At 49.9% G+C, this 15,050-nt stretch overlaps 1 protein-coding gene across 4 annotated transcripts in view; it reads right to left on the bottom strand.

Annotated features, from left to right (window-relative positions):
- LOC122386903 (FERM domain-containing protein 4A-like) overlaps window positions 1-15,050 on the bottom strand; it is a 102,874-nt gene that overhangs the window by 48,748 nt on the left and 39,076 nt on the right. For all 4 annotated transcript variants that reach the window (XM_043376633.1, XM_043376639.1, XM_043376658.1 and 1 more), the window contains one exon: window positions 11,903-12,080. In XM_043376633.1, coding sequence (XP_043232568.1) covers window positions 11,903-12,080 — 178 coding nt within the window. The remainder of the gene's footprint in view (window positions 1-11,902; window positions 12,081-15,050) is intronic.

The following is a 15,050-nucleotide window of genomic DNA, read 5'->3' as shown; positions in this document are numbered from 1 at the left end:
TCTTCAGAAATTGTGGTCGTTTACATTAAACAAACAAAAATGATCAGCGCCTAGTGCCTACTTGATGTAAGTTATGGATAAAATGATAACTAACGATATCTTCAATTTTCTTGTGCATGTGCAGGATGAAGCTGAACCAGTGGCCGACGAAGCGCGCATGCCCATCGTGCTGGAGGAGCTGGAGGATCTGGTCCCAGAACGGGTCTCCTGTGCAGCCCACAGCCTCCAGCTGGTTGTGAAAGACGGGCTGCGGGAAGCTGGACAAGGGGCCATCTCCAAGGCCCTCACCAGGCTGAACGCCTTCGTCGGCCGCTCCAAAAAGCTCAGCCACGCTGCAGAGGTAAGCTTTTTAGCCAGCCTAAGCAATCAGTGCCTTGCTCACATTAGGTTGAAAAAATCCACATTTTTTCTGCTTCAAATGTTGCTGTCGCCGCATGGCGGCGTCTTGCAAACTAATGCCCGCGGATATGAATGAAGTCGTACAATCGGGTCAGCGGAGAAAGTGTGATTTTGAACTTGGTGTATCTGTTATTTAGGGCCTTGGGTGGGTGTATCGAACTTGGTGAACGTTGTGTATCTTGGTGTACTTATAATTATTATCGTCATTGCTATGAATGAAGTATCGTCTGATGGTTCAGTATCGCCTCGTTTTCGTTCCGTTTCGGGTCTATCGTCATAATTATATCGCCATAGCGTATCGTCAATCGTCATATATTATCGTCATTCGTTGCATCATCATTCGTCTATTCAAGGGCGGACCCTGGATTTTCTCAATGGGAAGGCCTGAGCGAAAATTGTCTGATATAATTGCCAGTGGAGTGCGAAACATCAATCTAAAGCAAGCACACTACTGCTGCAGGCTTGCTCGGTCTGGTAAAAAAATGGGGGGAGTCTGACAAAAATGACGTCTACACTGCTGACTTTGGTGGCACATTTCAGCTCCTCAACCGGGCAAAGAAGACTCTCCAGAAGGCCAACGTAACTCGCTGGAATTCGCAACTTCGGACCATCGAGTCGTTCCTGAACCTTCCGGACGACGTGCTCGCAGAGCTCAAGTGCCTACCGGCGCTTGAAGGACTGTGCCCGTCAACCTCCGAGCGCATGCTGCTCAAGGAAGTGGCAACGGTGAGATTACCAACATACACTGCTGGAAATTGGAATAGATGTAAGAAGTGTCACTCCGGTGACTGAGCAGAGACTTCAAAAATCCCCAAAACATCACCATAGTCATATTAAGTGTAACTGATTTTATAATATTTGGAGGACATTTAGCAGTTAGTTCATGTCGAATAAGTTATTAAAAATGACCATTTATGCTAAAAAATTATATTGTTTTTGAAAGGCAAAAAAATGACGAAAAAAATTCTTTCGTCAATAATTTTTACGTCATTTTCCCTTTCAAAAACGATATAATTTTTTAGCATGAATGGTCATTTTTAACAACTTATTCAATATGTGTAACTGGCTTGTTTTAAATGCGTAATAAACCGAGGGCTATCAGATAATAATTTTTTGTAGTACAAGTACATACAACAGAAGAAGTTTTCACATCTTCTGTAACTGGAATCATTTTGTTTTTAACAATATGACTGCTGCCGATACGCCCATAAGCCCCAATAAACAAAGAATCATATTGCGCACCTTTGTTATTTCATGCATTACCTTGTGCGTGAAACAAATGTATCGGTTTCAGATCTTCCAGCCGTTCTTGGCGGCCACCGATGTTCTGCAGGGCGACAAAGTGGTAACGTCATCGCACGTTGTGCCTACGGTCCGGGGGCTGTGCTCCTCTCTCGTTGCTCTGCGTACAGTCTCCAAGGCCGCTGATCGGCTGAGGGAAGCACTGCTCAAGCATCTGGATCGGCGGTTCATCCATGTCGAGAGCAACCCGTTCTTTGTAACGGCTACCGTCCTGGACCCCCGCTTTAAACTGCTGCCCTGGAGCAATGCAACGGAAGCCGGCTCTGAAATCGAGGTATGCTACAAAATACATGCTACTTACCGACTGCCTATGTCTATCAATTAAAGGCGTACTAATTAGGAATTTCCTTGTGTCGCCCTCCTACACTTGTTATCATTCGCACCGATACGCACCAATCGATAGAGATCCGACTCGAACGTTTAACGCTCCTCGACCATTACTTCGCTGAAGAAGATATGTAAATAAACATATCGAAAGCTCCGATATTACCAATCTCTTGTGGAGTAAGTCCAGTCGAAACGATTTTTCATAGGAATTTTCTATTAAATGCGAATGCCTGCGTCTCACTTTAACAAACAGCAAATGTGAAATGAGTCCATTGTTTCTAAACACTTTGAGATGGCATTAAGCATAACTTTGCTAAAATATTGGTAAGGTATTTGTTTTGTGTACAACTATAGACGGTGTCCTGGTGGCACTGTAGCCTGCGATCACCTTACTATACGAGCACCTAGATCTCAATTACTGGTTCAAAACTTTCTCATATGATGGTTACTCATGTGACGATTGGTCAGGCGGTCTGCCTTTAACTTAGGAAGAAATGAATGATGCTGTATTGTTCAGGTGTTTGATGTTGGCGGTGCTCGTTTTACAGGTGCAGAGTGACTGCCTCCGTCATATGCACAAGCAGCTGTCCTCGAGACCCGCTCCGAGACCCGCTCCGTCACCCGCGGCAGCCACCGCTCCAGCGCCGCCGGCTGCAGCATCTGAGGAACCGGAAGTGGTGACGCTCGATGACGCGGACGATCCATCACCACCGCCACCTCCACCGACTCCGACTGTCCCAGGCCCAAGCCGCGCTGGGTAAGCCGTAGTCTCAGACTGTTGTTAGGTGTTTTGCTGGGTTTCCTATATAATGTATTTGGTGTCGATTTTGAATTGTACGGTCTTTTTAAAGCTATCGCTCATTCGCGCTCCCGTTGAAAGCATCGCTTCACATACCGGTTGGAGAGCTCCATCAGGCTGGCGTAGGGTATCGATTTCGTGACGCCACAGACAAATGTCACGAAAACCTGAAAAACGAAAGATGCTACCATCGTCAAGCGTGAATATTAATAGCCTGTGTGTATGTGTGTCTGTGTTTCAGGCTGTACAGCTACATGAAGAAGACTGATGTGGTGAAGACAGCCACGCGGATGAGTCTGGAGCTGGAGCTAACCAAGTATCTGTCTGAAGACGTGCTCCACGATGAGGCAAACCCCCTGCACTACTGGGCGTCCGCAAAAGAAAGGTATCCCCAGCTCTATGCGACTGCACTGAACCACCTCAGCGTAACGGCGAGTTCAGCGCCATCAGAGCGAATCTTTTCAGTCTCGGGGAACCTGATCACGCCTTCACGGAGCCGCCTAGACCAGGATGTGATCCAGGCACTAATGCACCTGAAGTGCTAAAATGTGTGTGTAGTCCTGTCATGTAGGAGCAAACCCAGTGCGGATCTGGTGGACGTCTGCTGTCGCCCTGTCCATGTTGGTGATGAGGGTCAGTGTGTGTTCTCATGACATGTGCAAAGAATTCTGTTTTTAGCAGAAATAACGCTGTGATAGTTCACGGATCGTCATATTGTACTTAGTTAGTAGGGCCGTCCGCAGATGGGGTTCGACCAATTGAATGGAGAAAGTGCGCCCAGTGCGGATCTGGTGGACGTCTGCTGTCGCCCTGTCCATGATGGTGATGAGGGTCAGTGTGTGTTCTCATGACATGTGCAAAGAATTCTGTTTTTAGCAGAAATAACGCTGTGATAGTTCACGGATCGTCATATTGTACTTAGTTAGTAGGGCCGTCCGCAGATGGGGTTCGACCAATTGAATGGAGAAACTGCGCCCAGTGCGGATCTGGTGGACGTCTGCTGTCTCCCTGTCCATGTTGGTGATGAGGGTCAGTGTGTGTTCTCATGACATGTGCAAAGAATTCTGTTTTTAGCAGAAATAACGCTGTGATAATTCACGGGTCGTCATATTGTGCTTAGTTAGTAAGCTAAAAGAAAACAATACAGATGTTGCCGTTTTTTGAAATGTCAATACCCGATCTCATGATGTTGATATCTTCCATGGTAGGGTCGGAGCCAGGAGATTGAATGCGTGACTGCGAAACCTTATTCTAGCATCTCAATTTAATATTTTGTAAACAGGGTTGTTACAAGCTTACAAGGGAGATGCAGTGAGGTATACCATTTCAAATTGATTTGGTCACTTTAGATGTCTTGATTTCTGCCTTCATCATTCACAGAAAATAAGTAAGCATATTTTATGGGTCTACATTATTTAAGAGTCGACGGACTCGCATTTTACCAAAGGCCGATACGGGGCCATCTCGTGACCTAACCATTGACCTCGCTAACCCTATGTTCCTACCCTTGACGTTCCTATCCTTAGCATACTGATTATGGCAATCAGTATGCTCCGGTATTGAAGAAAGGGCCTTCGGACCGACCACGGCCTCGGACCGACCAGGGTCCTCTGGCCCAAATAGGTCCTATTCCGATCTGGACTCTCTGGCTCGTCACTGTCAGGGACCTCTGGCCGATCATGGGTTCTTACCGTTACCGATCAGGGCCCTCTGACCGACCAGGGCCTTCTAGCCGACCAGGGTCCCCTTCCCGGCCAGGGCCCTCTCTGACCGACCAAGGCCCTCTGGCCGATGCCGGCCAGGGCCCTCGGACCGGCCAGGAGCCTCCAACCGATTAGGGCTCTCTAGCCAACCACCAGGGTCATCTGACCTGACGAACAGTGGCGTCGCCACGGATTTTCGACGGGGGGGGGGGGGGTCGGGTCGGACGATCAGTGAAGGTAACCCCACCAAAAACTGAAAACTCCTCGGATTTAGTCCACTTTATTTTGACAAGGCAGCATAATCGCTTTAAAAATATTTTAATTTATTTTTGATCGTTTTTCGTGGCCAAAGTTGTGTGTGGGGGGGGGGGGGGGGGGGAAGTCGGACCGGCAGTTTTCAAGAGTGGGGTTCCGGACCCCTCCGACCCCCCTCCCCCCGTTGGCGACGCCCCTGTGCTAACCAACCAGTTAATAGAATATCCTAGTTTGGTGCAATAAATTGGTATTTTATTTCCTGCGATATATAGAATTAGATACTGTGATTTGGTGAAGCGCTGCAGTCATATATAGCGAAAATTGTATCTTTTCAACACTACGCTGAAATGAATATATAATACACCAATACTTCTTGATAGCGTCAGCGAGTCAATCAGTGCGGTGCTGCGACAGTAGTTACGCAAATATTTGTTCTGCGACTGCGAAGCGCGAGCATCGTTTCCTGTTCGATAACAAAGCTTCAGAACTGTCCGCCAGTAGCCACCAGTGGTTGCTATGCAGCAAATGGCAAATAATACTATTTGAAAATGTAGTTTTAACTGGTTTCTTAGCAACATGCTGATTATGATCATGCTAGTTACAGTTTCGAACAAGGGACACCATAATTTGAAGGAATGCTGTTAGGAGGAGAATGTAGTGAGTAGTGACTAGTGAGGTGGTCCAAGATCTTGCAATTTATCAACTTTATTTCATAAATGTACCAGATTTATCACAGGCTATATTAATAAGGAAAGGAAGGAATTATTGACCTGCCTCACAGGTACCACTACCTATCTACCTTCGTTGGTACTGTTGGTAGCTGCAGCGACACATCTAGGCAGGTAAGTAGGTACCTACCTGCTTTCCTGCTGTCTTCATAAAGCATACCTAATGAAGTTTTCTAATTTGTAGCACATTTTCAACACTTTCAAATGGTGTCAGTGTGGCATGAAACCTAGCTAGATTCATTATGTTCAGGATTCATTTCAGAAGAGTTCTGCATAACTCACATAAGAGACAGACAGGGGCTTTCCATGGGGTAGATGGCCTGATGACTTAGCTGGAATATGGTCAAAATCAAATTGACAACTTTTAGGTGAAAGGTGGTGATTTGGGTTAAGGGGCGAGTCAACTATACTGGGTTATTTTGCACCCATTAAATGAAACTTCTGCTCCAATTCTACCCATTGAACCTCAATATCATGATCCACCTGTCCATCACTAGGTATCCTTCCTTATTACATAGAAACTTTGAATGCCATGGCAATTTATAATTTCAAAGGACAATATTTTTATGTTTCTTCTGTAGGAAGGTAGGTAGGTAGGTAGTAAGGTACACCAGACTGCTATGGACACTTTTCCAAGTTGGTGGGGCACAAACCTAATGTATGTCTTGGTTTGAGTCGTTTGATTGAGTCGATTGATTCCTTTCATTGTCGCGTTTGAGTCGATTGAATCAATTCCCGAAGACTGCTCTGACTTGATTGATTTGATTGGTTTCCCAAATTTGTCGTGATTGAATTGATTGCTATTGATTGAGTCGTATACAACCCTGCATCGAACACCCATTGGCGCGTCGGAGAAGGGTTACCGGCGGCAGGAGGTGATTACAGAGCGGCCCTGCCCCGGCGGGACGGTTAGACCTGCGCCGGGATGGCCGGGATGGCGTCAGAATCGCCCCGTCCGTGCCGGAATGGCGTCAAAATTGTCTCGGGCCCGTCAGGATGGCGCCAAGATCGTGTTCGATGGTGGCAATTAAAGAGGTTCTGGTGGTTCAGGACGCTATCAAATGTGCTATCAGCGGATAGGCACCGGGGAAAGGGTTGGTCCTTTCGAATAAATATCGGAGCAGTTCGGGCTCAATTCGGACGAGCCAATCAAGTAATTAAGCAGGGTGAGATATGCGGTTCAACGTCCTGTCTTATTCGCCAGAGTTCAAAAGAGGCCATCTTCCCGCCAACGGCTTTTGATCATTTCTATTAAAACAATGATCACAACAGCTTCACCAACCAAATCAGCAATCAGAAGCAGGACTACCTCCCTCTGTCACAAGCAGATCGTCCAGTGCCCAGCTCATGACAGTCTATATAGCCTCGTCAGCTGAGGTACCGGTGCTGCTCTGTGCACCGAGAGGCCAGCCGTGTAGGAGCCATGCCGGAGATTGGACCGGGACCGGAGCGCGGACACCGGACCGCGCCGGGACCAGCCACATTCCTGGACCGCCCAGCCAATTACAGACGACGCCCCTCGGGCCGCCAGTTCAGCCGGCTCGTCTCTGATGAACTCGGCTGACCAGAGACGCTCGCCACAGTCGCAGACGCCGGCCGGCGCGGTTACACGCAATTGGACGCACCTGATTTGGGGAGCATTCCGCGTCAATTACCCTGGAAATGAACCTCGTGGGATGCTGAGGATGTTCCCACGGAGAAACACGCCATGTTTACTGCTAAGCGGCGGGAATATTCACCGAATATCTATCTCATCCAGCTGCGAGCGAGAAAAGCGCGGCCCACAGTCACGCACCGAAACAAAAACTGGGAACTGGGATCGCGTCAGGCCACCTCGCCGGCATGAGCTCATTCGAACAAACACGAACGGGCACAAGAAACCTCATGGTTCAACACATTCCGACGGCCGCAGGCAAACCTCACCGAGACGCGGACTATCTCGACCAACCAGCTGGCCTGCCCATTGTTCGCCGTTCCGATCATTCCAGCGTCTCGGCGTGGCACGTGCTGCGTCCCAGCTCGGGGCGTGCTCTGTTGATGTTGACAGATCACCTGCCTCGAACACCGCTCCACGCGACAGCGGTCGGGACCCCACCCTCCTGTATCCCATACCGCAACAGGACGCGACATTCCCGCCCGGATATTTCCCGACCCGAGCGTCGCCGTCCCGTGACCCCACATGCCGGCGGTCGGCACACGGTGGGCCGCGGTGGGGCACACACCTGGTCCGTCGCTCAGCGATCGGTTGAACGGCACTGAGCACCACACCACGTCCGTGCTAGACCACCGGCTGTCGGGCCGCTGGCGTGAGTGATTTATCACCAGTCAGGCCCACAGGGCAATGGCGTGCGCTGCACTGGCACGTACCATTGCGTGGACACTGGCGGGGACGTGAGGGGGGATACATCAGGGGCGGGTGACGTCACGGCCCAAACTGGGTCCTGTCCGTCACAGCCGAGCCGTAATTCCATTGTATCGCTATCACATTCCGCCCGGCTGTAAACAACACACGTAACGGCCGGCCAGGGGGCAACATCCCGCTCTAAATGTAACACTGTAACAACGGTGCTTCTGGTCCCACTGACACCATAACAACATCGGAATTGCGTTCAGAAATGGGCCATCCGGTCGACCGGGAGCTGATTTCACAGCAGCTCAGGGCTGTTGTGAGTACACGGCCAGAGCAGGAAGGAAGAGAAGGAGGCACTCCGGTCACCTGTGATACCGGTCGCGCCTCGGTTGGAAGTCCGTTCTAATACCGGCTTCCGTTCGACAGGCGAGAGGCCGACGACATCTTGAGAACAGTAGGTGGTGGACGTAGGACAACTGGCGACGGACGGCTTGGTCACTGGGAGCGAGGAATATTAGTACTACCGGCGTCTATAGCGCCTCCGATACAGCAGAACAGTCTCTGATCCAGCCATACCAGGCCGTGCCAGTCTCCAGCGCTTACAGGATTTGCTTCCGAGGATTACCAGACACCAAGAGCTCACTGAGGTCTCTGAGTCAGTGTGTAGGCATCTGAACTACAAAACCAGCGCACGACGAGCCGGCAAACACGGCCGCTCCGATTGTGAAAGCGTCGTGTCGTCAACTGGCGTGACAGAACTGGATTTCTGGCAGCGATATCAGCCGAATTACACTGACACGAAGCGCCTGATGATTAATAACCGTTTATACCAGCACGAATTCCGGTAATCAAATGACAATAACCGGTAATGATAATGATAGCGTCGTGTCTATACGTGGAAATATAGCTCCTCATGGCGAATGGATTTACAAAAAGGGCAGAAACATCAGTTAAGTAGCGTGATGAAGCGATACATTTGGAGAAACGATAGCCACATCAAATTCTGGAACACCTTTCAGGCGAAGAGGCAGACATTAGCTCTGTTCCCACGCTGTCGTTCATTTAAAATGATAATCTAAATAGAAAACAGACTACAAATCACAGACATCAGATAGCTGATAAAGTTTCTTGACTCACATGTAATATACGAGTATCTTCATCACCAGGCTCTCAGAGCCACCGAGCCAAGGACAGGTTTTTGACTAATTGCTGGCCTATGTTCCTCGCTGAGACACCAGCCAATCAGCGTCGCCGTCGCCAGTGACGTCACACCTGACCGGCGCGGCGGTATGACCGGGGTTCATGGCGAAATCGTTTATCCACTCGTGGTGGTGAGGATTTTCCGTCGCCGTGCACGCCGGCTGCCGATTAGACGTGCCATTATGAGGTCGTAAGCGGCAGCACTACGGCGGCGTCACGTTGGTGACGGCACCAGTCGCTCGGTCAGGTAGTGCCTATTCCGAGGGCGACCAATGTCCGTACTAGTGACGGTCATAATTAATGTCCGTACTGCAGGAGAGCGAAGGAGACGGGTATGAAAGATCAGCATTGATTCAACTTGGTGATAACTGACAAAGCTGAATGCGGTTCACCTCGACTGAACATAAATATAGTGCAATGATTTTACTGTAGGTAATGAATTGGGAGACAGGTAGGACAGTTTTAGTTGTTTAATCGCATTATATTCCATTTCAAGAAAATACTCAAATGTCATATAAATCTACCGTCAAGGTTGCATCCAACGTAGCGCGACTCCATTCGATAAACCGTCCCTCACGTTTTCATATCGGCCGCCTCAAACCATAACGTCAGCTCTCGAGACCACGACAAATCTACCGCCCATCGCTCCCTGGAAGCGCTGAAACAGGCTAAGCCTCAGGCCGCGGTGAACAGGTCTCAGCCCCGGTCCGGCGGACCAATCCAGCCTCAGGCCAGACGCCGACCAGCAGAGACCAGAACAGGTTCCTCAGAGCCCTGCGGCCAATTGGCTGCTCAGTGCTCACCGTCTCATTATGTTTTGTGCAGATGTCCCGTCCCAAAATACAGATCCCGCCCAGCCCTGTCTTATGTTAGGTGACCGAGCCATTCAGCCGTATTCAGCCTTCCCTTCGACAGTCATTTTGTAGCGATTTGGGTTAATGACGAGATCCGCACTTCCTTCACTGGGGACTCATAATTATTTTCTTATAGGAGTCAAGGTTCCATTCTTCGGGCGAATTTCTGTACCTTAGTCGACTGACACATGCTCTACATGTCTTTGGAGCAATGCTCAATAAGCATCGGAATAGCTCTATATACAAACACGTCTGGTTCTGAAGCTTTGATGCTTGGTTAGAAACAGCTAACTCTTTCTGCAGTTCAAGGTTGCACCTGACAAACACACTGACAAATCTGCAGCCGCCACCGGTCCCGTGGTCGGCCCCGGCAGCGGTCGTGCCGGTCAGCAACAGGGGCGTTTGAATCTGGCGCCGGGGCCGACTGACCAAACCGGCCTGACCGGGTTATTATGACACAGTGCAGCCTCTCCCCCTTCCCTCCGTGCCGCCACAGACCGGTCCTATGAACATCAGACGGAGCAAGACGGGGCACAAGTGGCAAACACTAGTAGATCTAAAAAATTTTAGTCACTAGCATGCTTGACAAAAATAATCAAGTTATGATACATGAGATAAAAAAATCGAACAGATTTATCTCCATGATACAAGTAAATTAGATGGCTTCTCGGAGGAATCATTTGTCATCTCGCTGGGTTCGTGTCACCGCCCCGTATACCAGAGTTCCAGTCGCAGGTAGGATTGGTGGTAACCACGACCCGAGCGTGAGTTACCAGATTACCTCGAGTTGCCAGACGGTTCAAAACCTCCTCTCATGCTACCTCAAGATGCTACATTTCAGAGGAATGTGATATCCCTGCGGCATGAATGATGCCAGCTGATGCATCATCACGGAGCAGACGCAGCCCGCTCCAGAGGTCAGCGGGGTCGCAGAGGTCACAATACAACGGTCCGGCGCCTCAGTATCAGCTGGCAGTCGTTCCTCCTTCCCGTGCCGGCCAGGCCGTGAATTCAGGCCAGTGCGGCGGCTGGCCAGATAATTGTGACGAATGTGGTGTCGGCCAGTTGACATCGAACGACCTGACCCGGCGCACGGGTCAGTGGGATCGCATAGGTCACTGGAGGTTAGAAGAGAGCCAGACAGACCGGACGTCCGACCGGTTCCATCCCAGGTCACCAGCGGAACATGTCAGAGTCCCATCTGTCTCATCCATCACTGCCCCACCCATGCGACTGCACGGACCGAACTCAATGTCTGTCCGTCCCGTACAGAGCCACTTCCCTCTCACACACAAACGGACCCGAGGCCATACGGCATACAGCCTGTCCTTCCCCGGTCCATTCACTGGCACGTGTCACCCTGTCCATACTCCACTCCCACCCGCGTACTGTCCGACTCGTACACACCAGTTACATCCCCTCCCCTACCCTCACTACTACAACGCGTTTACGGCGTACTGTTCATGCATTCATTCAGTCTCCCACACACACACACTCCAAAGCTGGCCGGACCATCCCGCCCTCTGCTGGTTCACTGCGCCCCACACGCTCACACGCCCCTCAGACCCATGTCACGCTCCCTCCTACAGAGCGGCAGAGAGAGTGAGTGGTGCCTGTGGTCGTGCAGGTCCTCTATCCCAACTAGGTATAATGGATTCCGAAAAGATCGTGTCAGCAGTGAGGTGGTGGGAATACTGTTTGTGGTTTCGGCACATGCATGTTTACATGTATGATACAGGAACTAAGCAATAATCCCGAGTTACTTACAGTGGTCATGCACAGATCCAAAGCGGATCTTCAAAGTTTCACGGCACCAAACTCAAAGGAAAACTTCACCACCGTTTCCTTCTTCCCTAAAGCCACAGACCTCGAATATCCACCGCCACAAAATCCTCTTCCAGCCACTACCACTACCTCACACCATTCCCGATCCTTGACTCTCAGTCTCTCACCACCCCTTAGACCTCACCCCGTCCCCCACCTACCTTGAAGACGCCACTCTTGGCCTGCTGATAGAACAGCTCCACTGCCGCCGGGTCCCTGAGCAGTGTGAACGACTCGGGGTAGTATCGGACCAGGAAGTACAGCAGCAGCGGGCCGCCGGCGCGCGGCAGGTCGTGCTCCAGGACACGCACGTCCGGGTGCAGCCACTGGTTCTCCCCGCTGGAACACGCAGAGAGACGGGACACGGGGTCAGTCGGTGGGGTCTCACCTGGTGGCCGCTCAGTTCTCATTCACTCGTTCATCGTAAGCCGTCAGCTACCGTATCGAAAGCCATTGCAGACATGAGAAGAGCCCGCGGGCGATAAATAGGTACTGCGTTTACCCGAGCTGCTTTTGTTTACAGAGGCACGTCATATGGAAAGAGTTAATAGTATTGCCCTCTCCGGTTTCCCCGTTGGGATAAACAACACGGTTCTAGTGCCAGGAAACATGACAAATTGACTGGGATGTTTACAGTGCCTAGAGGCAAAAAGCATCAACTCATCTCAATCTGAATGATTGAGAGGTGGCTCATATGTAACCGATGCGCTAGCAAGTCAAGTTATAAACAAACAAGACCTGTGTATGCGAGGGCCACCAATCACTTCAAGCACCAATGGGCCTCACGACTGCGCAGAGCTCAGCATAACCAGCACATCTGTGTAAAACGTAACTTACTCATAACTCTGAAAAATTCACTCAATTTTCAATTCAATTCAGGGAATCGTCCAAAGCGAAAAATTATGTCGGTTATGCACCTTGGCCTCAGCGAACAATGAAACTCGCCGCAAAGCCAGCGATCTCGAGACCATCCTTCGGGACGATCTCGTCCCGTCCCTCCTAAATACCAAAGTCAAACTTGTTCAGCCTTTGATGGTTTTAGAAGTAGAATAAACTTTAGTAAAAGACATAAAACCGCGTTCATGAGGTTGTGATCATTATTCAAGTCAGACCGGTTTCGTTCCACAGTGAGAACATCTTCAGTGACAATATGAACAGATATGTAAGTTACATGTTTTGATGGGATGATTACCCTGACACGATATCGAAATTATTTGCACACACATATGCACACATGCAAAACTCAGTAAGTACACTTCTTCCAGGTGGAGAATTGTTCTACTTAATGATGACGACGCGCGACGGTGATACAAATGCACAGTGCACATGAGAGCAGTTGCACACCATTGGGTACACAGATCATAGAGCTAAGCGGTGACATTGAGAGGATATGCCGATGAAATGTCGTTTATTTTTGGTCGCAACCGAAAGATGTATAGTGATTCTAAAATTCTTAAATCAGGGAACGAGCTGTTCGTACCAAGAATTTCAAAATTATCAATCGTAAACAGAGCGTCACATGATAACGCATGATCTCTAATGGACGAGACTGCTGGGGTTGATGACATCAGTCCGGTACGAGGAGATCTGCCTTGGTGTTGAGCCACTCTGGTGAATAAACGTTGATACGTGGAACCAACAATGTCATTTACAAATTTAGTTGCGCCTCATGCCAGGCGTCATACGTTGGTTCCACGTATCAACGTTTATTCACCAGAGTGGCTCAACACCAAGGCAGATCTCCTCGTACCGGACTGATGTCATCAACCCCAGCAGTCTCGTCCATTAGAGATCATGCGTTATCATGTGACGCTCCGTTTACGATTGATAATTTTGAAATTCTTGGTACGAACAGCTCGTTCCCTGATTTAAGAATTTTAGAATCACTATACATCTTTCGGTTGCGACCAAAAATAAACGACATTTCATCGGCATATCCTCTCAATGTCACCGCTTAGCTCTATGATCTGTGTACCCAATGGTGTGCAACTGCTCTCATGTGCACTGTGCATTTGTATCACCGTCGCGCGTCGTCATCATTAAGTAGAACAATTCTCCACCTGGAAGAAGTGTACTTACTGAGTTTTGCATGTGTGCATATGTGTGTGCAAATAATTTCGATATCGTGTCAGGGTAATCATCCCATCAAAACATGTAACTTACATATCTGTTCATATTGTCACTGAAGATGTTCTCACTGTGGAACGAAACCGGTCTGACTTGAATAATGATCACAACCTCATGAACGCGGTTTTATGTCTTTTACTAAAGTTTGTTCAGCCTTATCCAACACTCCGTCCCATACTCTCACGCAAGGGAGAGAGAAAGAGAGTGAGAGCGAAAGAGAGGAGAGAGAGAGAGAGAGAGAGAGAGAGAGAGAGAGAGAGAGAGAGAGAGAGAGAGAGAGAGGTGGGGGGGGGGGCAGACCGGCTCAGCGACCTGGCAATTAGCGTTAGCACGCCTGGATTGCTGTTTTTGTCACCATTCCTTTGCCGGTCCTGAGATACTGCTAATGCCGGGAAGGTGATATGCGGTTTCGGGGCGGATAATTGGGTTAATTGTACGGTACCCGGCCCAAATACACGCGATAGTTGGGCCACATACTGGGAGACATAACGAGAACCCGCGCGGCCAGGTGAGCTGATTGGATATAAACACATAAAGATGCCAGCGCGCAGCTGTGAGATCGCCAACAGCCGCGGTCGAACAGGCGCCATTTGACGGAGAGCCTGAGGAGCAGCTCCCAGCTGAACACCCAGCTATGACTCCATCGATCTCCTATCACCCGGAATTATCCCACGCTCCGCCGCGGCAGACCGCGATCGCTCTTGACGCTGAATACATCACTGATACCGGAGTCGTCCCCATGACCATGCGAATTCCCCAACAGCGGTACACCAAGGCAGTCGGTAGGAGAGACGCTGCCGACGCCTCGTAACACAACAAACACGCTCAGAGGCTCCCGCCAGTAGAAAGCCAGACGCCGCCGCCGCCGCCGCGTCGTTCGAACCACCAACAGAGCACCTATGGTTCGCTCCTGTGTGACTTTTGGGTCATCCATTAGGGTGTTGACGCGCGGCCGATGCCGGAGACTGCTCCCGTTTAATATTCGACCGAGGAACATCTGCGGACGGGACGCCGATATTCACGTGGTAGTGGGATCGTTCCTCTTCCGTCACATGGAAAATGGACCGTAAAATGAGCGAGCTCGTGTTGGTGGCGGAACATCTGCCGAGTAGGGAGCTCCTGCGGAACGGACACCGCCGGCGCCCGGGAGGTCCGCCGTCTTCGTATAACGCTCATTGGGCC

Source organism: Amphibalanus amphitrite, unplaced genomic scaffold, assembly GCF_019059575.1.
Source record: "Amphibalanus amphitrite isolate SeventyFive unplaced genomic scaffold, NRLGWU_Aamphi_draft 000016F_arrow, whole genome shotgun sequence".
Classification (NCBI taxonomy): Eukaryota; Metazoa; Arthropoda; class Thecostraca; order Balanomorpha; family Balanidae; genus Amphibalanus; species Amphibalanus amphitrite.
This window is presented reverse-complemented; position numbering and strand designations above follow the sequence as displayed.